General features: G+C 46.6%; 1 protein-coding gene across 1 annotated transcript; it reads left to right on the forward strand.

Annotated features, from left to right (window-relative positions):
- Window positions 1-315: 315 nt before the first annotated feature.
- Window positions 316-1414, forward strand: Tmsb10 (thymosin beta 10). Its single transcript, XM_038320421.1, has 3 exons — window positions 316-416; window positions 729-840; window positions 1115-1414. The coding sequence occupies exons 2-3, from the start codon at window positions 741-743 to the stop codon at window positions 1147-1149; spliced, it is 135 nt and encodes a 44-aa protein (XP_038176349.1). The 5' UTR covers window positions 316-416; window positions 729-740; the 3' UTR covers window positions 1150-1414.
- Window positions 1415-23746: the final 22332 nt, after the last annotated feature.

The following is a 23746-nucleotide window of genomic DNA, read 5'->3' on the forward strand; positions in this document are numbered from 1 at the left end:
AACCCCACAACCCCACACCACGTAGACACGCAAAACAAAACCCGTCTTTTCCCGCTGCCCCCCACACCCTTCCCACGAGGTGAGCAGCAGGCTCCTGGGTACTGGGAGAAGGAGATGCAGCAGGGAAGGAGACCACGGAGAACGGGCGTCAGCCACCCCCTACACGGGAGTGCAACCAGCTAAGGGAGCGGGCCGAGGAGGGCGGAGCCCATGCAGCCTTCGAGAAGCTGAGCCCCCCACCCGACGCGCTCGCTGGCCACACCCCTCACGGGCTGGCCACGCCCCCGCTGCGGCGGGCGAGAGGCGGGGCGGGGCGCGGTGTATATAAGGCGAGGGGCGGGCGCCGCTCTTTTGTCTCTTGCTGCAGCAAGGCGAGTGGGAGCACCTGGAGCGCGAGCTCGGAACGAGACTCCACGGTGAGGCACAGAGCTGGGTTTGGGGCCTACCCTGGGTGGGGTCGGGGCAGCTTGTGGCTGGCGGGCGCGTCCTCCCTGGGTTGCAACAGGCGAAGCGGCGGTTTAAAACATCCCGAGGCTGGCAGGCCACTCCCTGGGACTTCGAGGGAGGGTGTGGTGGACGAGCCCCGGATCCTCGGCCTCCGGGCTACGGGAACGCCCCGGGCTGGGAATGCCACGTCGAGAGGCGTCCGGGGAGGGCGCGGGACCCAGGGAGCGCTGGTCACCCCCAAGCCTCAGGCCACCTACTATCTCCTTTGGTTCTCCTATCAGGGTTGTAAGAAAATGGCAGACAAGCCAGACATGGGGGAAATCGCCAGCTTCGATAAGGCCAAGCTGAAGAAGACCGAGACGCAGGAGAAGAACACCCTGCCGACCAAAGAGAGTGAGTGTTCCCCCGCCTCCGGGTTCCCACCCCAGCGCTCCACCCTTCCCTGCTGTGCCAGCCCGGCACCCCCCACCCCCATCCGGCCACTATTCTCCCACCCCGAATCTGAGCGGCCACAGCCACCCTTCCAGTTACACAAAGCACTTTGTCCCTTCCAAATTCCCTCCTTGTCCCCCTGGCCTCGTGGGTGCCTCGCCCACACACCAGGTTTTGGGGGTGGGGGGCTGTAAAGTGGCTCCATCCTCCAATGCCCACATCTCGCCCTTTGCAGCCATTGAACAGGAAAAGAGGAGTGAAATTTCCTAAAAGCCCAGACTGGAGGATTACCCCACCCCACCCCACCCCGTCATCTCCGAGACCCCCTCGTGATGTGGAGGAAGAGCCACCTGCAAGATGGACGCGAGCCACAAGCTGCACTGTGAACCCGGGCACTCCGCGCCGATGCCACCGGCCCGTGGGTCTCTGAAGGGGGACCCCCCACTAATCGGACTGCCAAATTTCACCGGTTTGCCCTGGGATATTATAGAAAATTATTTGTATGATTGATGAAAATAAAACACACCTCGTGGCATGGCTGGCGTGGTCTGAATCTTTTAGTAGAGTATGCGTGGGCAGAACGGCACTGGGAGTGAGTTGTGCCGCAGAGAAGGGGGGGGCGCGTTATTTTCATTTTGGTTTTCCGTGCTTCGCCCTAAGGTTTCCTGGGTTCTCGGTTGCAGGCTCTTAATACAACCCACGTAAAATTTAACCCCATTTCTGAGAAATGCTGCCCAAATGATTAGGATGTACAGCTGATCAGCTCGTCTACCCTGTAACCTCACGCATACCAGAAGCAGTGATTTAAAGGCTGAGAGGGAGGGAGCAAAGGATCGTTCTGGAATGTTGGAAATTGGGCGAGGTCGGGGTCCGTCCCTCACAAACACACAAGGTTTTTCTGTGGACGTTACTGAATGAAACAGAAACAAAGGCGGGACCTGGTGAGACAACCGTGTGTTTGATCAGAACTTCCCGAACCGACAACTACAGCCACAGGGAACAGCCTAGGTTTGGGGGAGGGGGTTTGGGTTTTTTGGTTTTTGTTTTGTCTCGGGACCTTCCGCGAATACGTTAGCCTTTGGGGGTGGGGAGGGGGTGGCTGAGTGGCCTCCAGACCTGAGATCTGCAGGAAGGGTGGAAGTGAGAAGAGGGAGCGTGGTTGCAGTGGGTCGGCAGAACTGAAGAAGGTCACACCCTCTCCGTGACCCGTGGGGAAGGGGCGGGACCAGGCCAGGGGGGGCCTAGTGGAGGAGGAGCCCGGCACTACTGGGCATGAAAGGAGCTTATGATTACAGGGGTGGCCTTTTCCTGGAGGAGGGGGAGGGAGGGAGGGAGACAATTGAACAGGGTTTGCCCCGCATTTTTGTTTTACCCCCAAGGGACTCGATAAATGCGCGAGGGCAGTTAGTTCAAATGAGGTGTATCCTCCAGCAACAGGAAATGTAAAAGCTAGTAGTGAGACAAGCAGGCAGGGCAGAGCAGAGGCGGGCAGGTGGGGGAGGCTCAGCCTAGCGGACATAAAGGAGCAACACGACAAACCTACCCTCAGTTCCTTCCCTGGTACCTGGAGGCCTAAATCACCTTTGAATGAGGAAGAATTCTTTTTCACTGATGTTAGTGATTCCCCCAAGTGCAGCTTTTGCAGTGACCCCTCAAAGGGCGGGACTGATGAATAGCCCCATGTTTGAGTAAGAAATCTCTAGCCGATGCTCTGTAAGTGGGCCTAATCTCTTTACTTCAGAAGAAGGAAAACAGAAAAAGAGGCTACTGAAAATCCTCACTGGCCTCACCCACCCCATCTTGGTCATGCTAAAGCCGACAGCTACCACGTTTCCCTGCTCCTTCATTGGCATGTTGAGTCTTGTTCCTTGATTGGCAGGGCCTGAACATGACGAACCTGTGATCATTCCTATGGTTTAGGGAAGCCAAACATACTCATTTCCCCCCCTGGGCCCAATCCAGGGTAGGAAGGAAGTACTGTTAATTTACAATTAAGGTTAATGACGGAAGGCTGCAGAGGCCAGCTCCCTTAGTCAGCTTTGTCGCTAGAACAGAAACACCTGTGAGATGGAAGTGGGAAGGATTTCTTTTGTCTCATGAGTTCCAGTCTGTATTCTCCCGGCCCTGCTTTGGATCTGTGGTCAGGCAGCACATCAGAGTGGGGGTGCAGAGCAAAGCAAAACAGCTCACCACAGGAAGACATGGCCAAGAAGCAAAGGAGAAAGAGGAAGGAGTGGGGGTCCCACATTACACCTCCCACTTGGCCCTGGCTCTTCAAAGGTTCCGCCACCTCTCAACAGTGCCAGCCTGAGGATCAAACCTCCAACCTGTGGGACCTTGTGAACATTTCAAAATCCAAATTATAGGAAGAACCACGTATAGGTTAGGAGATTTCTGGAGCTAGATGTAGTGGTGTAGACCTATAACCTCAACACTTGCGAAGTGGGGTTAGGAGGACTTGGAGTTCAAGGTCATCCTCAGCTACCCAGTGAATTCAAGATCTGCTTGGGCTAATTGAGACCCTGTCTCAAAAAAATAAATAAATAAAAATAAAGATACTGGGAAGTTTGTTCTTACATCTAGAGGCCACATACAAGTACCTATCATTGTACTGAGTCTGCAGAGTTGTTTTTAAGTGCAAGTAACTTCAAAATATTCAATGAAAAGAAAAGCTGGAGACATAACCCGTCCCCTTCAGGAAAGCAGAGGAAGTCTTGGTGAAAGAGGAAGCATTTGCATGAAGACAAGAAGTGAGAACGAGAGTGAGGGTTGCTCAGCAGCAGGCTCCTCCTCCCGCGGACACCAGAACATGTGCACTGAAGTGAAAGAGCAGTCACTGAATGAAAACAGAAGCAACCTCAAAATGAACCCCGGAAGGAAGGAAGGTGGGCGTGCTGCATCCTGTAGTCATCGGGAGGCCACTGTAAATCTGGGGGTCAAACGAAGTGATCTGAGAGGCCTGTGAGCGTGTGGGAAGACACAGGTACTTGTCACCAGTAGCAGCACCTGCCCCTCCACCACCACCTCCGCCAAACCGAGCCCTTCATCACTAGTGCACCTCTGCTCCCATCATCAGCACTAACACCATGCCTGCTCCTCATCACCCCTACGCGATCCACAACATCCAGTCTGTCATCATCAGCACCATCTTACCGTTACCTTCATCATCGTCATTACCACCAGCACCAGCACCACCACCAGCACCACCACCACCACCAGCAGCACCACCAGCACCATCACCACCAGCACCACCAGCACCAGCACCACCAGCACCACCACCACCAGCACCACCACCACCACCAGCACCACCACCACCAGCACCACTACCACCAGCACCACCACCACCACCAGCACCACCACCACCAGCACCACCACCACCAGTACCACCACCAGCACCACCACCACCACCCTCACTACCACAATCACCATCATCACACCAATACCATGATGCTCGATGCCTGCAGCCAGAAGAGGGTGTTGGGTTCCCTTGAACCAGTTATAGATGATTGTGAGCCACCGTGTAGGTGCTGGGAATCAAACCCAAGTCTTCTGGAAGGACACCCAGTGTTCTTAACCACAAAGCCATCTCGACAGTTCTTTGCTTGTTTTTAAACTTCTTTTGCATGTGTGTGTGTACAACGGTGTGTGCCATACTTGCACATGTAGTGACCAAAGTCCAACATGGGGCATCTTCGTCTACTGCATGCTCTCTAGCTTATTTTTTTATTGTTGTTTATGTGTGTGTGTGTATGTGTTTCTGTGTGTGCTGGGTAAATGTGTATCAATGTGCAAGTGTGCACAAACAGCACTTGTGTGAAGGTCAGAGGACAGCCTTCAGAGTCAGTCTTCACCTTGCGGCGGCCTCTCTTTGCTGCGGTGCAAGACAGGCTCACTGGCCCAGCTCCTAGAGCATCTCCCGTCTCTACCTCCTGTCTCCTTGTAGGGACACACAGGAATTACAGAGGCTTGTGCTATTGCATCCAGCCAGTTTACACTGGTTCTGGAGATTCTAACTCAAGTCATCAGGTTGTGAAGAAAGCTCGTTACCCACTGATCCATCTCCCCAGCCCATCTCCACCTTATTTTTTGAGGCGGGATCTCTCAGTAACCCTGGAACTCACTGTCTGAGCTAGACTTGCTGGCCCACAGGATCTGCCTGCCACATGCAGCGTCTTACATGGCTGCTGAGAATTTGAACTCAAGTGTTCATGCTTGTGCAGCGAGCACTTTATACACTGAGCTATCATCTTCCCAGCCTCTTTTAAAAAAGAATTATTATGTATTTATTTTACGTGTGTGAGTGTTTTGCCTGCATGGATGTATAAATGCCATGTATATGCCTGCTATCCTTGGAAGCAAAAAGAATGTTTCAGATCATCCCCTGCAACTGGAGTTGGGCGGTGCCATCTGGACACTGTGGATGGCCCTGAGTTTGTATAAGAAAGCCAGCTGAGCAAGCCATGAGGAACAAATCAGTGAGCAGCCCTCCTCCATGGCTCGTGGAGGTTCTCATCTTAAGTTACTGCCTCGACTTCCCTCAGTGATGGAGTGTGAACCGGGAGTTGTAAGTTTCCTCCCCACCTTGCCTTTGGTCATGGTGTTTTATCACAGCAATAGAAATCAAAGATAGCTCCCAAATCTCAATGACTTACAACAACAGAAATACATACTTTGTCCATTTGCTATCAGCCGCTACTCAGTCACCCGTCGGCACTCCTCCTTCATTCTGAGAGGCAGGCTGAACAAGCAGGCCCTGTCTGGGGCACAGCATGAGTACTGCCAATGGAGAAGGTTACACAGAGTCACTCAGTGGTGCTTCCCTCTTCTCAGACTTCACTTCCATCCACGCACACTAAGCAAAGCACACCGTGAAGCAAGGTTCTGTTGGTCACAAGCCATCAGGCTATGGTCTCTAATTCTGTCCTAGGGAGAACAGGAAAGAATTTGTACCCTGGGGTAGTTTGAATGTGAGATGCACCCAATAGGCTTGTGTTTGGACACTTGATCCCCAGCTGATGACTCTGTTTGGGAGACTTTAGGAGTGGAGACTCGCTAGAGGAAGTCTGTCACTGATGGGCAGGCACTGAGGTTTTAGAGCCTGGACCCATTTCCTGTCCTCTCAGCTTGCTGACTGCCAGGCCAGCCTCAGGCTCTGCCATGCTTTCCCCACCACGATAGACTCTACCCTTCTAGAAATACAAACCAAAATAAACCCTTTCTTTCCTAACTTCCTTTGTATCGGGGTATTTTATCATGGCAACAGAAGAATAACTAATACAGATGTCTAATATAATTTATTGCATGTATATGTATATACATAGAATTTTTTTTATAAAGTATCTTTCTTAAATCAGACACATTAGCTTATACCTAATTACCCAACACTGCAGAGGTGGAGGCAGGAGGATCAGGAGTTTAAGGTCATCCTTGTTTACATCATGAGTTGGAGACTGTCTGGGGTAAATGAGACCTAGTCTTAAAAAAAAGTTCTTAAAGATTATCTGTTTTAGCCAGACATGATGACCCATAAATTTAATCCCAGCACGCAGGAGGCAGAAGCAGGTGGATCTCTGTGAGTTTGAGGACAGCCTGGTCTACAAAGTGAGTTCCAGGACAGCCAGGGCTACACAGAGAAACTCTTTGTCTCTAAAAACAAAAGACAAAAACAAAACAAAAAGACAATCTTTATTTCACCTTTATATTCCAATGGGAATCATGTTGATTTGTGTTTTTACAGTATGTGGAGAAAGGACTAACTTATAGTCAACTATAACATAGTCCCTTCTCCATATACTGTAAAGTTATCCTTAATTTTTATTTCAAAAAGAGAAGTATCATCAAGTATTTGACAGATTAAGACATTTGATCCCTGGGGGTTGGTGATGGCTGTCCCTTTGTTGGTGGCTGATTCAGGAGTAAGTGCAGACTCTAATCCTAGCACAGGAGCCATGGGAGGAAATCGCTAGACTCCACCCTTCTTCCTCCCAGCATTCAGTCCAGTCTTCCCTGTCTACCTAAGTTCTGCCCTCTCAACAGGTCAAGGCAGTTTCTTTATTCATTAACCAATGAAAGCAACACAGAGACAGAAGTACCTCCCACACCAATCAGATCCCCTGCAACTGGCATAAACTACTATATGGATGCTGGGAATTGAACTCGGGTCCTCTGCAAAACCAGCATGCACCCTCAACTGCTGAGACATTTCTCTTGCCCCTTATTTATTTCTTGAAACAAGGTTTCATGCTGTAGCACCAGCTGGCTTAGAACTCCCTATCTAGCCCAGGTTGACCTCAGACTCACAGCAATTCTTTTGCCTTAACCTCCTAAGTTCTGAAAAGTCAGACATGAGCCTCCACACCATTCTCTGCCGTTATATTTCAGTCATGAGTGCATGTGTGTGTGTTTGTGGTGTGTGTGTGTGTGTGTATGTGTGTGTGAATGTGTGTGTGTGTGCACGCGCATGTTTGTGTTTTGAGGTAGCCCAGGTTGTTCTCAAACTTGGAGCTGAGGATGACACTGAATTTATCCTCCTGCCTCCACGAGTTCTGACATTACAGGTGTGCACCCTATACCAAATTTATATGGTGCTAGGGACTGGACCCAGAGATACGTGCACGCTGGACAAGCACTAACAATTGTGCCACACACTTAGTCTCTTATTATAGTCTTCGCATGGGACTCCTTCTCGGAGAAATTACTTTTGCTCTTAAGGCTTCAACTGAGAAGATGCCGTCTTCTCCACAAGCTAGTCTCCTGTGACTCACGTCACCAGACACCTCTGCAGCAGCTTCTAGACTGTGGGAACCAAATCACTGCATGCCAGACTCTACCCAAGAAGACACATGACGTGAGTCACCACCATGTTAGAGGGATAGTTCCCTTTTCTCCTTGCAGGCTCTAGATTTGCCTGCTTCTGGTCTGACGTGCCTGGGGAGCACAGGAATGTGGAGACCAGCTCCTACCCGCACTGGGGCCAGAAAATGTCTAACCCTGAGGGCAGAAACCAAATGCTGCGCTGCTGGTAGAGTGTTGGTGGAGCCCGTCAAGGAGCCTCAGGGTCATTCTGCCAGCCCCTGTGTGCTGACCCCAGACTTCTTCCTCTGGGACAGAGATAATCTCTTAGAATTTCACGTCTTGGGTAGATCTATGCATTACAAAAATCAGAGAAATATAATTTAAGGAAAGCTGTTAAAGGACCAAGGAAGAAACAGTCTAAAACTTTTATTTAATTCATTTCTTTGTATATCATGCGCATTTGTGTTTTGCCTGTCTGTATGTCTATGTGAGGGCGTCAGATCCCCTGAAACTGGAGTGACAGGAAGTTATGATCTGCCATGTGGGTGCTGAGAATTGAACCTGGGTCTTCTGGAAGATCAGCCAGTGCTCTTAACTGCTGAGCCATCTCTCCAACCCCCAACACTCTAAAACTTTTTACCATCTGTCTATTTATTATTTATTCTGTATGTGCACACATACACACATGTATACATTATACATGTTTCCAGGAGTTGGTCTTCCTTCCACCACGTGGGACTTGGGGATCAAATTCAGGTCGTCAGTCTTGCCGCCAGTGCCTTTACTTGCTGAGTCTTCGACCAGCCCGCATCTTTTTATCCCTGTTGTTGTGCGCACATGTGTAAAGGTCAGAGACCAGCTTTGGGCAGCTGGTTCTCTCCTTGCGTGGTTCCAACTCAGTCCATCAGGCTTGTCATGGCTGACACCTTCGCTGAGCCATCTTCCCAGCCCTGGAGACATTTGTAAGGAATTCATGACGACAGAAATAAGACTAAAGAAAACTTGGGGGTTTGGGGGCAACAGCTGGGAATGCTGCTCAGTTGGTAGAGTGCCTGCCTAGCATGCATGAAGCCCTGGAGTCTATCCCCAGAGTCACATAAACCAGGCATGCTGGCACATGTGCAGAAGCAAGAGTCTCAGAAGTTTGAGGTCATCCTCAACTCCAAAGCAAACTTCAGCCCAGTCTAGCATACATGAAGATCTGTCTCAAAAAAAAAATCCATAAATCCTCTCTCTCTGCACAGACTCTCTTCCACCTACATGCAACAGCACGTACACTTTGTCAGCACATAGGAGAGCGCCAGGCCCAGATGGCTCCACAGACGATTTCTTTCAAAGCTGCAAGAAAACAATGACTTTAGTACCTCAAGATTTGTTTCGGTAGCTAGAAGAGGACATATGTCTCCTGTGATGATTAATCTTGGGTGGCAGCCCGACTGGAACCTTAAAGCCTTAGTTCTGGGTGTGTCCTTCGGTGTGCTTCCAGGGGGCATGGGCATGCGTCAGGGGACTGAGCTGGGAAGAGCTTCTCTCTATGGAGGTGGGCACCATGCAACCAGCTGTTGGCTCAGATAGAGCAAAAGAACAGAAAACCAAGGATTCACCCCCCCCCCTCTTCCTGGAGCTGGAACACCCTCCTTCTATGGTCTTTGGGATTCGGCCCACGCTTTAGACTGAAAATTACAACATCACTTCCCTGGCTCTGGATCTTTTGGCCTTGGCTTGAGCTGGGTCTCCAGCCTGCAGATGGCCTGTGCTGGGATGTCTTGTACCCACATTAGCCAAGCACCCCAATAAATCTACACTCAGATACCTATATCTATGTAGAGGCTATTGGTTCTATTTCTCTGGAGAATCCTGGGCAGCTCAAGCGGCAACTTTGATATTAATCTTCTTTCTTCCTTTTTAAAAGACTTCTCTATTTTCATTTTATGTGTATGAGTAAGCACATGTATGTATGTATGTATGTATGTGAGAGACTAGGAGTGAGACGGGCTCCTGGTAGGTAGAGGGACCTTGGCTAGATAATAAGGGTGTCAAGCTTCCAAGATGGCTAGCTTCTTCCTCACCTTCCTGACTTGAGACAATAGCCGGACAGCTCAAAACAAAGACCTTGTAGGACTTTGTTTCCCTGCCAGCAGAGCCCTGCAGATAGATTTCCTCTACAAGTCTGAGGCTAGATCAAGACCTGCTACATAAGAGCTGTAAGCCAATCCTACCTTTCTTCAAACTGACCAACCCTAAATTAGACAAGAAAAACCCCTCCAAGATGTAAAAAAAAAAGTCCAACCCTTGAGAAAAAACTAAAGCTTTCAGCTTTCTGATCTCCCCAGTTCCTTCCACATAGCAGTCACCGCTGCCACTCCCTGCTTTTCTCTGCTTGCTGCGCCTGTCTTTCCTCACCCCAATAAACACTCTCCTTCAGCCGCTGACTGTCTGCTGCTGTCTGCGGGGTTTATGTCCCCACTGCTACTTGTTACACTCGAGACTTGTCCTGCCTTTTAATTCTCTAACTGGCAGAGAAAAAGAACCTGATCAAGATCCCTAGATTGGGGACTGGAAAGATGGCTCAACAATTAAGAATTCTGGCTGCTCTCCAAAGGGCCCGGGTTTAATTCCCAGCACCTACATGGCAGCTCAGTTTCAGTAGATCCAATACCCTCACACAGACACATGTAAAACACCAATGCACATAAAATAAAAATTTTTTAGAAATCCCTACATGTGCGTGCCTGTGGTACATATACACATATACATATAATATATATGCATATATGTATATAAATACACACACACACTTTTTTTTGGTTTTTCAAGACAGGGTTTGCTTTGTGTAGCTCTGGCTGTCCTAGAACTCTCTTTGTAGAACAGACTGGCCTCCCACTCACTGAGACTTGTCTGACTCTGTCTCCCAAATGCTGGGATTAAAGGCATACACCACCATACCTGGCTTATTTTTTTAATTTTTTATGATTTATTTATCTTTACTTTATGTGCATTGGTGTGAAGGTGTCAGATCACCTAGAAATGGATTTTCAGATAGCTGTGAGCTGCCATGTGGGTGCTAGGACTTGAACCCAGGTCCTCTGGAAGAGCAGTCAGTGCTCTTAACTGCTGAGCCATTTCTCCAGCCCCCTAATTTTTTTTAATTAGGGAGAAATGTATAAACCAGTTCTCCAGAAAGAAGACCAATAGGATCTACAGAAACACTGGAGAGGAGAGTTATGAGAACAGGTTTACACAATCGCATAGGCTGAAAGGTCCCATCATATGCCATTTGCAGGTTGCAGATCTTGGAATGCCAGTAGCATAGCTCAGCCCAATTCTGAAGGCCTTTGAAAGCAAGGAAGCCAAGCATAACTCTAAGTCTATGGCCGAAAGTCTGAAAACACAGTCTGATGTAAGCTTAGAAACAAAAGGCCAAGAATCTAAAGAAGGATATTCCAACTGCAGGAGGTAGGGAAGCACACACACACACACACACACACACACAAATACACGAGAGAGAGAGAGAGAGAGAGAGAGAGAGAGAGAGAGAGAGAGAGAGAGAGAGAGAGAGAAGACTCTTCATACAAGGGCAAAAAGCAGTCAGTTTCTTCAAATATATAGCAAGAACGATCTCTTGGTCACATATTAATATTCTTCTTCTCTGTAATGTCTTGAGCAAAGAAGTCCAAATTCCTCCAAACAAAAGCACAGTCAAGCCTATCACAGCAATACCCCACTCCTAGCACCAATTTCTGTCTTGTTAGGGTTTCCATTGCTGTGAAGAGACACCGTGACCACAGCAACTCTTATAAAGGAAAAGATTTCATTGAGATGGCAGCTTACAGTTCAGAGGTTCAGACCATTATCATCATGAAGGGGAGCAGGACAGCAGGCAGATATAATACTGGCTACATCTTGATCAGAAGGCAATAGAAGTGCACTGAGACACTTGGGCAGTATCTTGCGCATACATGAGCCCTCAAAGCCCACCTCTTCAGTGACACACTTCCTTCAAGACCACACTTACTCCAACAAAGCCACACCTCCTAATAGTGCTATTCTTTATGAGATTAAGGGGGCCAATTACATTCAAACTACCACAACCATACACCCCAAGGAGAGAAAAATGCTGCCTGGTGGTTGGCCAAGGAAGTAGTCCCAAAAAAGCAGTGACCCAGGGACACAAGTCTCATTTATCACTGAAAGCCTGGTGGTAGGTAGCATTTACAATTGCCCAAGAGTCACTTTCCTTTCAGACTCCAGAACAAATGGTATGCCTTAGAATTGAACAGCAGTGTGACCCTGAATGCACCTGTCCCAGAGGTCCCTATAGCTTATAGGAAGATGAATCTGAATTGAAGAGAGGAAGGAAAGAAGGCCCTACTGTTCGAAGGACAGATGCCCAGGACAAAGGGCACAAAAAAGGCATAACACAGTAGCCAGGCATGAGATGTGTGGGGCAAGGGGAAATAAGTACAGGGATGCTAGGGTGGCCCAGGGGCTGGGTAAGAGACTGGGGACCATATAGATAATCTTTTAATGCAGCTTATAGATGTATGCTTTTATTTTGGTTTTGTTATTTGGCTTTTTGTTTGTGTTTGTTTGTTTTTGAAGATAGGGTTTCTCTGTGCCACTCTGACTGTCCTGGAACTCACTCTGTAGACCAGACTGGTCTCAAGCTCACAGAGATCCACCTGCTTCTGCCTTTCAAGTGCTGGAATTAAAGGTGTGCGCTGCCACCACCATTGCCACCGCCACTACCCAGGTAGATGTACGCTTTTAAACCAATAGTGTTATAAACAATTTTGATTGTTTGTTTTTTGAGACAGGGTGTCACATACCTAAGGATGATCTGGAACTTGCTATGTAATTAGGGACGACCATAAATTTCTTCTTATCCTGCCTCTACCTTCTGAGGCATGTATTATTGGGATCATACTAGGACTTTATACATGCTAGGCAAGTGCTCTATTAACTGAGTTATAACCCTCACCCGTGTGTGTATGTGTATTTAGTTTGGGCTAAATAGTGAGGCCTTGAACGCACTATGTAGCCAAGGCTGGCCTTGAATTCGAGGATTAGATTGCAGATGTGAGGAACTATAACCAGCTGTTAAGATTAAAAAAAAAAAACTGAGATAGGATCTCACATAGGCCAGGCTGGCCCCAAACTCATTATATGGTCAATGAGGGCCCTGGGTTCCTTGATCCTTTTGCCTCCACCTCCCAAGAGGGAGGATTACAGGTGTGAGCTGCCATGCAAGGCTTCTTTCAAGCAATTTTAAACTTGAATACTTTTATGCTCCACTTGCTCTCTCAAGTTCCCACCACCACCCCCTTGTTGTGCCTTTGTTGTCATGGCCCCTAAGATACATGCTTTTGTGACCTGCTAAGTAACCTTGTGTGGTATGGCTACAGTAAGTGCAGCACCCAGCCCTCTTAGTGATGTGTGGGCATGGCCCCTCCCTCATTATCACTGTACCACAACTTCAGGTGCCCAGACTGTCAATCAGAGCGCTGAGCTAAACCCTAGCTGGCCTTCAAACACAGAACTGAAGGGTAGCTGTCCCGTCCTCACTTTTTTCATCACTGTGGTCCCCATTTTAAAGATACAGTCACCCTCTTTCAACTGGGAGTCCATTCTGCCTGGAGATGCTCAGTGAACTCCGGGTGGCAAGGTTACAAGGATCTCAACCCACCAAGGCTGCGGGACCTGACTCCTCTATCAAGCAGACCAGATCTCAGAAAGGAAGAAGGCGCGCCATCTAGTGGCCCTATCTGGAGTGGCAGCAGACAAGTGGAACACATTTTATATTGTCTTTTCCGTGATCATGAGCAAATATTAAAATCCAGAGAGTACTCTAAAACCTAAATGCCATACCAGACCAGAAACAGAAACAAAAGGAAACACCAAAAGAAGTTCTTAAAGCCAAGCACGGTGGTACAGACCTGTTAACACTAGAAAGGCAAAGGAAGAAGGAGTTCCCACAAGTTCAAGGCCAACCTGGTCTACACTGAGTTTCAAGACAGCTGGGACTTGTGGAAAGACCCTGTCTCAAAAACAAAAAAAAAAAATCCTATTTCCATTTTATTTTTATACTCTTTAAAATTTTATATGTGTTTATTTATGGGACAGTGTGGCTCAAAAGCTCATGATGCCATGCATGTAGAAGTCTCATGCATGTAGAAGTCACATGCATGTAGAAGTCAGAAGCCAACTCACGGGAGTCATCACCTTCTACCATGTGCATCCTGAAGATTGAACTTAGGTCATCGGACAGCGTAGCAAGTGCCTTTACCCCGAGTCATCTCCCTGACCCGCTTTCCTGTTTCAAAAGTTATAACAACAATATCAATAGTCCGATAATGCATTTGTCAATTACTGCGCACAGATAAGTGAAATAAAGAATGACAATGTTTATAGAAAAGAAGTTACCTAGTCCCCATTAACTCATGGGAAGGTGACAACAGCCGTCAAAAGCCAAAATATCTCAGTCTTGGCTTCCAAATAAAAAATGATATTGAATCCATCAAGGTAAGGTTTTCTCTTTGGGATGCAGAGGGGGAAATGTTAGAAAATTAGGGCAGAAAGATCTGAGGACGAACTTGGTGGCTATGAAAATTGAGACGTGTCCCAAGCTACAGAAGTGTTGAGAACACAGAGGGCAGCCTGGAGGTTCACCTGAGGAGAGACCCTTCCTTATGCAGCTTCAGGGGAGGGCGATGCAGGGAACATTCCAGCGCACCCAGGGTGGGCCAAGGACAAATCAAATCTCTCCCATAGGAAAGGAACCACAGAATAGCCAGGCCAGTAGAAACCATGACAACCCATCCAATTAGAAGCTTTTTTGGAGACCAGGCTGGCCTTTAACTCAAAGATCTGCCTGCCTCTGCCTCCAAAGAGCTGGGATTAAAGGTGTGTACTGTCACACACATTTTAGACGGAACAGCGGGGGCTGCGTCCTGCCACTCAGGTAGCTTTACATCTGAAATAATTACATGGAAACTGTATTCATTTAAACACTGCCTGGTCCATTAGTTTTAGCCTCTTATTGGCTAACTTCTCACATCTTGCTTTAACCCATATTTAGTAATTTATATAGCACCACGAGGTTGTTGCTTACCAGGAGAGATCTTAACCTACATCTGTCTTGGAGAGGAGAAGCATGGCAACTGTCTGAGCCATCTACCTCACTTCCTTCTTCTTGTTCTGTCTATTTCACCCATCTAAGGGCTGGCCTATTAAATGGGCCAAGGCAGTTTCTTTATTAACGAATGAAATCAACACAAACAGAAAACTCTCCCACAACACATGGAAAGCTTTCCAATGTGGTTGCTTCTGCCAGCCATGCCATTCCAAACCTGCCTTACTGGCTGACAGTTGAGAGGTGCCTAAATTACCATACTTTTCTTATCCTGCATAGAGAATAAGTGATTATATGCTTGTTAGATTTTTAGAAGGAGAAACAAAGGAATGATAAATGATAAATGATAAATCAGTGTAACTGAGAAATATTGACTTTAATTGATGGCTCCTCCTGTGCCAGATTCATTGTTCATTTTTTAGCAGATTTTTTTTAGATTTTTACTTATTTATGATGTATACAGTGTTGGCATTAAATCTCATTATAGATGGTTGTGAGCCACCATGTAGTTGCTAGGAATTAAACTCAGGACCTCTGGAAGAACAGCCAGTGCTCTTAACCAGTTACCTTTAAAAAGAAAAGCTAACTGAAAGACAGACACAAAAGGCCACACTTGACCAGGCATGGTGGTTTGAATGTAATTGTCCCCATAATCTTACAGGGAGGGAAGACCTTGATGGTGGGAGTGTGTTGCTAAAAGATAATAAAATATTAAAAATAAGTAAAACAGAAAAGCCACATGAAACGTCTAGACTATACAAAGCCACTAAGACAGGAGATTTGTAGTTTTAGAACCATTATCATCATGGTGGGACATGGTGGTGTGCAGGCAGACAGGGCGCTGGAGAAGAAGAGTTCTACATCTTGCAGACAACAGGAAGTTGACTGAGACACTGGGTGGTATCCTGAGCATAAGAAACGTCAAATCCCACCCCCACAGTGACACACTTCTTCCAACCCACTCCATAACCACTCCAACAAAGCATGCCACCTAATAGTGTCATTCCCTATGAGATTGTGGGAGCCAAGTACATTCAAACTGCCACACTAGTCTTGTGCTATTTTGATGAGAAATGTGGCTACCCTTTGCCCTTGTCTGAAGAGTCTGCCTGAGGTGAAAGTGAAGGGTTTTGGATTAATTCTGTTGGCAGAAGAAATCTCAAAACAGCCTAGTACAGACTTTGTGGTATAGTATTAGTGTTAACTCTAATGAAGATTTGTAATGAGAAGGAGCAAACTGAGCAGGGTAAATTACAAAATGTAAAATTTAAGAAGAAAAGGAAGTGGAGTGAAGCTAAGGTCTGTGTTCAAGGAGATAAAAGGATTAAGAAATGGAATAAAAGGAGTGTATCACTGTGGGGTTGGGCTTTGAGTTCTCCTTTGCTTAACCTATACCCAGTGAAACAAACCATTTCTCCAACAAGGCCACACCTCACAATAGTGCCACTCCCTTTGGGAGCCATTTTCTTTCAAACCACGGCAGAACCCTAGCACCAAAGAAATCAATTAAATAGATGGTGTTTGATGATAAATTGATTGATTGCTAGATGATAGAGTCATATGGAATTTCATGTCAAAAATCTCTTGTGGCTGTTAAATGAGTAATTCAATTATACGTAATAACTACAATACCTAAAATTGAAGAACTCTAGAGGCTGAGGAAAAAGGATTCCAGACTAACCTGGACTGTATAGAAAGACGCTGTCTCAGAACTATAGCCAAGGCCATTTATGGTAGCACACTTGTAATTAGGAAGTAGAGGCAAGATTAAGGGTTCAAGATCATCCCTAGCTACAAAAAGAATTGTGAGCTAGCCTGAACTATCTGATACTATCTCTGAAAACCAAGCACAGCCAAGTGTGTGGTGCCTGCCTGAAGCCCCAGCGCCAGGAAAGCTGAGGCACCAGTACTCCCAGGGCTCCAAGGCTGACCTGGGCTGTAGAGGAAGACCTTGCCTCAAGAAACAAGCAGCAGGAGCTGAGGGGATAGCTCAGTTCAATATTCAAAATGTTCAATAGACAAGAATGAGGTCCTGAGTTCAGGTTCAGAACCCACCAGGCACCGTGGCACACTCTTGTAATCTCAGTGCTACGGAGTCAGATACAGGCTGAGCTCTGGTTCACTGACCAGCAAACCTTGCCTACGGTGTCCTCCAGGCACATGACAATGATAGCAACAAAATAAAAACAGCGGGCTGGAGAGATGGCTCAGTGGTTACGAGCTTTGCCTGAGTTCAATTCCCAGATCACAACCATCTGTAATGAGATTTGGTGCCCTCTTCTGGCCTGCAGGGATACATACAGGCAGAACACTGAATACATAATTAATAAATAAATAATAAATAAAGGACACCCAAAGTTTACCTCTAATCTACACACACACACATATACACATACACACACACAAACACACACACACACACACACACACTGTACCTGGTCTTCTCCCCTCCCCAAAACAAAATACAAAGAAACGAACAAAACAAAACAAATATAGGCTGGGGAGGGCAGCTGCCTGGGAAGTGGAAGCCAGGACCTCATAACTCTCACAGGGCCCACCCCATAGAGAGCTATTCCCATTTGCCTTACCTGCTGGGCCCATGAGGTACATTCCTACCCTCTCTGAGGTTTCCAAAGAAAATGATTCACTTCCTTGGAAGAAAAGTATCACCTGCGTGGTCCCTTTGACCTTTGAATGTACACCACACTGTTTGGCTAGATTAAAAATGTGAATAATAAAAAGAAAAGGGCTTGGAAGAGGCAGAGGACAAAATTATTTTATAGAGGCAAAATTAATTCAGATTTTGATGCTGCCAGAAGCTGAACTCCTCGAGCTTCTGTAGCCTTGAACTTCCCGGAACAGGGCTTAGGAGGAACTGGATTCCAGCAGTTGGTAGAGACCCAACTTTGTGGCAGCCAGCCGTTAGACTCTGGTTTCAGTTTTAAACTTGTGGCTTTAAAGGGGACCTCCCCCCAGCCCGCCCACCCCAGCAGGAAATGCTGATGAAGGGCAAAGCCTTGACCAGGGACCACACTTGTCAGGAGACACCTACATCTGGTGAGCCATTATTGGCTGAGTCGATGGAGTAGCCACATGGCTGCCAACAGCTAGACCCAAATAGGTGACCCAAAACATTGAGACCCAGAACCTTTTCAGGAGCAAGATCTGAAGTTGTGAAACCTCAAAGTCTCCCTTCTTTCATAGAGAGAAGTGACGGGAAATGAAAGCTAACTTTAAGGTAAGCAGCTGTCAAAAAGAGTTAAATTCATGCAAAGCCAAAGCGAGGAACCAAATGCCAAGATAGCCTTTGGGCAAAGGATAAAGGCCTAACTAAGGCAGGGCATGCTGAGAGACACCTATAACCTTAGCACTCAATAGGCTAAGGCAGATCAGCCTGGGCTACAAAGTAACAAAGCAGAGCGCAGCACCGTGGTGTGTCCTGGGATCCATCCCAGCAGCCAGAAACTGAGCTAAACCTACCAACGACAACGACCCAGACACCAGACCACAGGAGGAAAGTCATGGGATTCACAGGAATGGACCCTGGAGACCAGAGCGGGATCCCTAAACCAGTTCAGCATGGGATTACTTTCTTGGTGGTGACCACTCCTGAATTTTAAAAGTCAAAGACCAGCGAGTTCTAGGACAGACTCTAAAGCTACAGAGAAATCCTGTCTTGAAAAACAAACAAACAAACAAAAATGTCATAAAACCAAAAAAGCAGGAACTTCCTGTAATCCCAGCAGTTTAGAGTTAGAAACAGGAGGACCAGGAGGAGTTAAAGGTCGTCCTTGGCTACATAGTAAGTTTCACGCTAGCCTGTCTTTTAAAAAGGAAGAGGAGCTGGAGCAATGGCCCAGAGGTTAAGACCTCTTCCAGAGGTCCTGAGTTCAAATCCCAGCAACCACATGGAGGCTCGCAACCATCTGAAGTGAGATCTGGTGCCCTCTTCTGTCATGTAAGCATACATTCTGGCAGAACACTGTGTACATAATTAATAAATAAGTAAATATTTTAAAAAATAAAATAAATAGAGAACCTGGCAGTGGCACAAGCCTTTAATCCCAGTGCTCAGGAGGTAGAGGCAGGCAGATCTTTGTGAGTTCGAAGTTTCTACAGAGCAAGTTCCAGGACAGCCAGACCTACACAGAGAAACCTTGTCTTGAAAAACCAAAGAGAGAGACAGAAACTAGTTTTAGCCTGGCATACCTCCCTGCCAAGTAATCCACACGTAGAGAGAGTAGACAATGAGTTTGGGGCCAGGGACTGTGATATGGTTGAACCCAGGGCCCCATACTAGCCTACTATGTTCTCCATGCACACATTGTATGTGCATGCAAAGAATGTTGTGTCGTATGACACAGCTCCTATCAGTGTGCCTGAGAGGATGCTCCAGATTAGCTCATCAAGAGTCCTCATCCTCACATCCGGACAGCGTTCCATGGAATTGTGGCACCATCCTCATTGTGTTGAGCATTGGGCTTATATTTCCTAACTCAGAGGTTACCGGCACTGCTGTAGTAATAAACTCAGGAGGGGGGACTTTTCATGAGAGAAGTGTTGTCTCTGGGAGAAAAATAAATGGCATCATTTTTTTACCAGTTGCTGCCAAATTGTCCTCCATATAACTCATGCCGATTTCACAGTTCCTCCTGTAGCCCTCCAGCTGCAAGTGGAGCCACCCTGACCCCTGCTCTGCGAAACAGCTGTACAAGGAAGGCTCCTGTGTAACTAGCTGAGCTGGCCACCCAAGTGGGCACCGATCTGGTCAAGGAGCTTCCTCCAGCCAAAGCTCTTGCTGTTTGATGCCAACTGACTTCCCATGAGCATTTGTCAGGTAAGCAAAATTTTAAGGCTTTTTCTAGATTAATGGTTGATGGAGGAGCCAGTCCACAACTGGTGGTGCCATCCTTGTGTTGTATAAGAAAGCAGGATGAGCAAACTATGGGAGCAAGTCTGTAAACAGCAGTCCTCCATAGCCTTTGTTTCTGTTCCTACCTTCAGGTTCCTTGCCTGCTTGAGTTCCTGCCTTGGCTTCCTTCTGTCATATGGACTGTGGTCAGGACATGGAACCCTTTCCTCTTCTAGTTTCCTTTGGCTGGGATGTTTATCACAGTGATAGAAAGCAGAGAAAGAAGGGGGGCACTAGGAAGGTGGTTAAATTGGTAGAATGCATACATGGCATACACAGAGCCCTGGGTCTGATCCCCAGCATTTCACAAACCAGTCATGGTGGTGCACATCTGTGAGTCGGTAAATCTAGCCCTCCAGATATGGTGGTGCACACCTGTGAGTCTACCAGTCTAGCACTCCAGAGTTAGAGGCAGAAAGATCAGAAGTTCAAGGTCAGAGGTCCGCAGACAGCTCACCTGGTAAAGTGTTTGCCTCCCAAGCATGAGGACCTGGGATCTGTCCCCAGCGTCAATGAAAATAAGTGGGGGATGGTGGCACACTGAGACTGCAGGCATGAGGAGGGAGAGACAAGAACATCCTTGCTGTGCTGTGGCTGGCCAGCCTACCCCTGTTTGGTAAATCCCAGGTACCAGCAAGTATCCCTGTCTCAAAAACTAGGTGAATACTTTCTGAGGAAGTCGACTTCCGGATTTCATATACAAGCACATATATACACACATACATCATGCATAGATGAACAATCACATACACAAATAAAATTAGATCACTCTAGTAAAGGACCTGTCTTGGTGGCATTAAGGAACCCCAGCATTCAAGAAACAGAGACAGGCAGAGTTTGAGGCCAGCCTTATCTACAAAGTGAGTTCCAGGCCAGCCAGAGCTACACATGAGACACTGTCTCAAAAGTAAATAAAGTAAATAAGTTTGGGGGTGGTAGCCAGGCATCGGTGGCTTATGCCTTTAATTCCAGCACTCAGGAGGCAGAGGCAGGAGGATCTCTGTGATTTCTAGGCCAGCCTAGTCTACAGAGCGAGTTCCAGGACAGCCAGAGGTGTTACATAGAGAAATCCTACCTCAAAACAACAACAACAAAAAAAAAGTTTGGGGGAGGTAGGATATCTCAGTGAGTAAAAATACTTTCCAAAATAAAAGTTATGTTAGATGAGAAAACAAGGGCTGGAGAGATGGCTCAGCTGTTAAAGGCTAGGCTCACAACCAACAATATAAGATGAGAAAACAAATTAGGGTCAGGCTTCTATGGGCCTAGCAGCATGCAAGCTCAGTAACGGAGGAGGTAGAGACAAGGGAATCTGTTGGGGGAGGCTGCTCATTCGTTTCCTGACTGCCCTAACTCGAAGTAATCACACAGAAACGATATTATTTAAATCACTGCTTGGCCAATCACTTAAGCATATTGCTAGCTAGCTCTTATATCTTAAATTAACCCATTTCTATTATTTTATATTTTACCATGAGGCTCATGGCCTACTGGCAAGGTTCCAGCTGACAGCTCGCTTCTTTCTCCTCTGGCAGCTACATGGATTCTCCTTGACTTTGCCTTCTTTCTTGCAGCATTCAGTTTAGTTTTCCTTCCTAGCTCTATGCTGCCCTATCACAGACCAAAGCAGCACCTTTATTCATTAACCAATAAAAGCTACACATATACAGAAAGACTTCCCACACCATTTTCCCTTTTCTGTTCAAATAAAAAGGAAGGTTTTAACTTTAACATAGTAAAATTACATATAAGAAAATAGTTATCAAGCAAGAATTACAGTTACAATATTTGTATCTACTTTATCTTTTATCATAACTAAGGAAAACTATAATTATAACTATCTATTTTTCAACTCCATCAAAGACTCCAGAAGGATATAATATTACCTAAGTTAACAGGAAGTTCATTGTAAGCAACTTCCAAAACTCGAGAATTGACAGAGACATCTCGCTGCCTGGACACCCAAAGTTCTTCTGTAATATTGGGACATCCATCTTTAGCCTACAGGCACATAGTATCCAGCAGACTTTTCCATGAAGCAGTAAATTTCAAAGACAGTTTCACCTATATTGGCAGTTTGTCAGTCACTTTCTTCTATGGCCTGTAGAATGTCTAGTAGACTCTTTTTGTGAAGCAGGAACCCTGGAGGACTGTCTCACCTTCTTTAGGCAGCTTCAGCAGTCATTTTTCTGTGGGTTCTGTTAAGTCCAGTCAAGCAGTTCAGGCAAGAGCGATTTCTTGTCCAAATGGCTAACAAACTCCATGAGGAGCCTCTTCGATGCCCATCTTCCTCTTAAAGTAGATTGGTGCTGCCAGGAGCAGATGTGTCTCACTGTTATGAAAAGTCCTAAGTTCTTAAAACATTTTAAAGGCCATATTCTGTAGGTATTTGAATGGTTTGAAGATTATCTGTCTAACTGAAATATGTCTCTATATATCTATAAAACCTAACTAACATAACTACAGGCTTGACTATTATAGATGACTATCAATTAACCTGTATTTCTTAATTATACATTACATTTTTTAATGAACTGCACAATCACAAGCAGAAATATACATATAATAAAATTGACCTTAAATTTGCATCAATAAACCAAGATCCATACCAATGCAAAGTATTCACCTCTACAGCAGGAATCACTGGCTGGCCTGTCCAACCAAAATGCTGGTCTTCAAAGTGAGTTCCTGGACAGCCAGGGTTGTTACACAGAGAAACCCTGTCTCAAAATAAAAGGAAATAAAAATAATGTAGAGACATTGAGGAAGATACCTAATGTTGGCCTCTGGCCTCCACACTTTATACATATCCCTCAATACACACACACACACACACACACACACACACACACACACAGATTGCTCAATTGGAACCCCCGGCTTGCCCCTGCATGATCTGGAAAGCTCCATTCCTGTCTCTCTCCAAACCCCACCCACTCAAAAAGTCCTTTCCGAACAAAGCAGAGGCACCAAAAGCCCATTTCTGCATTCTTGGCTGCTACTGCAGCTCCTTCCCTGAAGTTGCCCAAGCCCCCATCTAAAGTGCTCAGCTTTTGACCACACTTGGGCCCAAACCCAGGTTGCTGCAGACACACCATCACGCCACACCTACAGCCTATAAAATCTCGCTGCTGTTGTTTGTGGGTTCTGCTTCTCCAGCCTCAATGTCTAGGACCAGAAAACCCATCCAGGAGTTGTTTTGCTCAAATAAACCTGTTGTTATACTTTTTAAATTCGGCTTGATCCTGCTTACTGCATCGGTAGAGAAACCTATGATTGGGCCAGGCACACACTCAGAGTACTCAGGAGGCAGAGGCAGGCGGGTCTCTGTGAGTTCAAGGCCAGCCTACAGAGGGAGTTCCAGGACAGGCTCCAAAGCTATATAAGAAATCTGTCAGAGAGAGAGAGAGAAAAGAGAGAGAGAGAGAGAGAGAGAGAGAGAGAGAGAGAGAGAGAGAGAGAGAGAGAGAGAGAGAGAGAGAGAGAGAGAGAGAGAGAGGTATGATTGGGGGACAGAACAATCTCATTACTAATAATTAAAATTTTAAAATAAACTCTGAATTTAACAAAAGGAAGAAGGGAGGAAGGAAAAAGGGAAGCAGCTGGGCCTCCAGGTTCTGCTGTGAGTGTGTGAGAACACAGGCTGGAGTAATCTGAAGCAGTCCTTGAACAATGAAACCTCACCATGCGGGCTTTTTATTTTCCTTCTATCCCACATTTCCCAAGAAAGATTACTTATTAACTATCTAAAACAAAACAGGCCTGTGCTTTGAAGACGTTCGTAACATCTTGACTCAGCCACAGGTATTGATAGCTCCTGTGCCCACGTTTATCTTATCCCTGGGGCACAGCTCCTGTCCCGGTCTTCATGAGGCTCAGTGGGATCATATTGTCAGGTAACGTGGAAGTATTTCCTCTGGGGGCCGTGATGTGCCAGGCACTATACCACTATACTGGCATGTCTGATTTCAGAGATATGAAAACACACACACCCACTCACATTCTGGTAAATGACTGTGACTTGTCTC

This window comes from Arvicola amphibius, chromosome 2 (genome assembly GCF_903992535.2).
Source record: "Arvicola amphibius chromosome 2, mArvAmp1.2, whole genome shotgun sequence".
Lineage (NCBI taxonomy): Eukaryota > Metazoa > Chordata > Mammalia > Rodentia > Cricetidae > Arvicola > Arvicola amphibius.

Coding starts and splice junctions, on each gene's coding strand:
- Tmsb10 (XM_038320421.1), top strand. CDS start 741: ATGGCAGACAAGCCAGACATGGGGGAAATCGCCAGCTTCGATAAGGCC. Junction 841..1,114: donor CACCCTGCCGACCAAAGAGA/GTGAGTGTTCCC, acceptor CGCCCTTTGCAG/CCATTGAACAGGAAAAGAGG.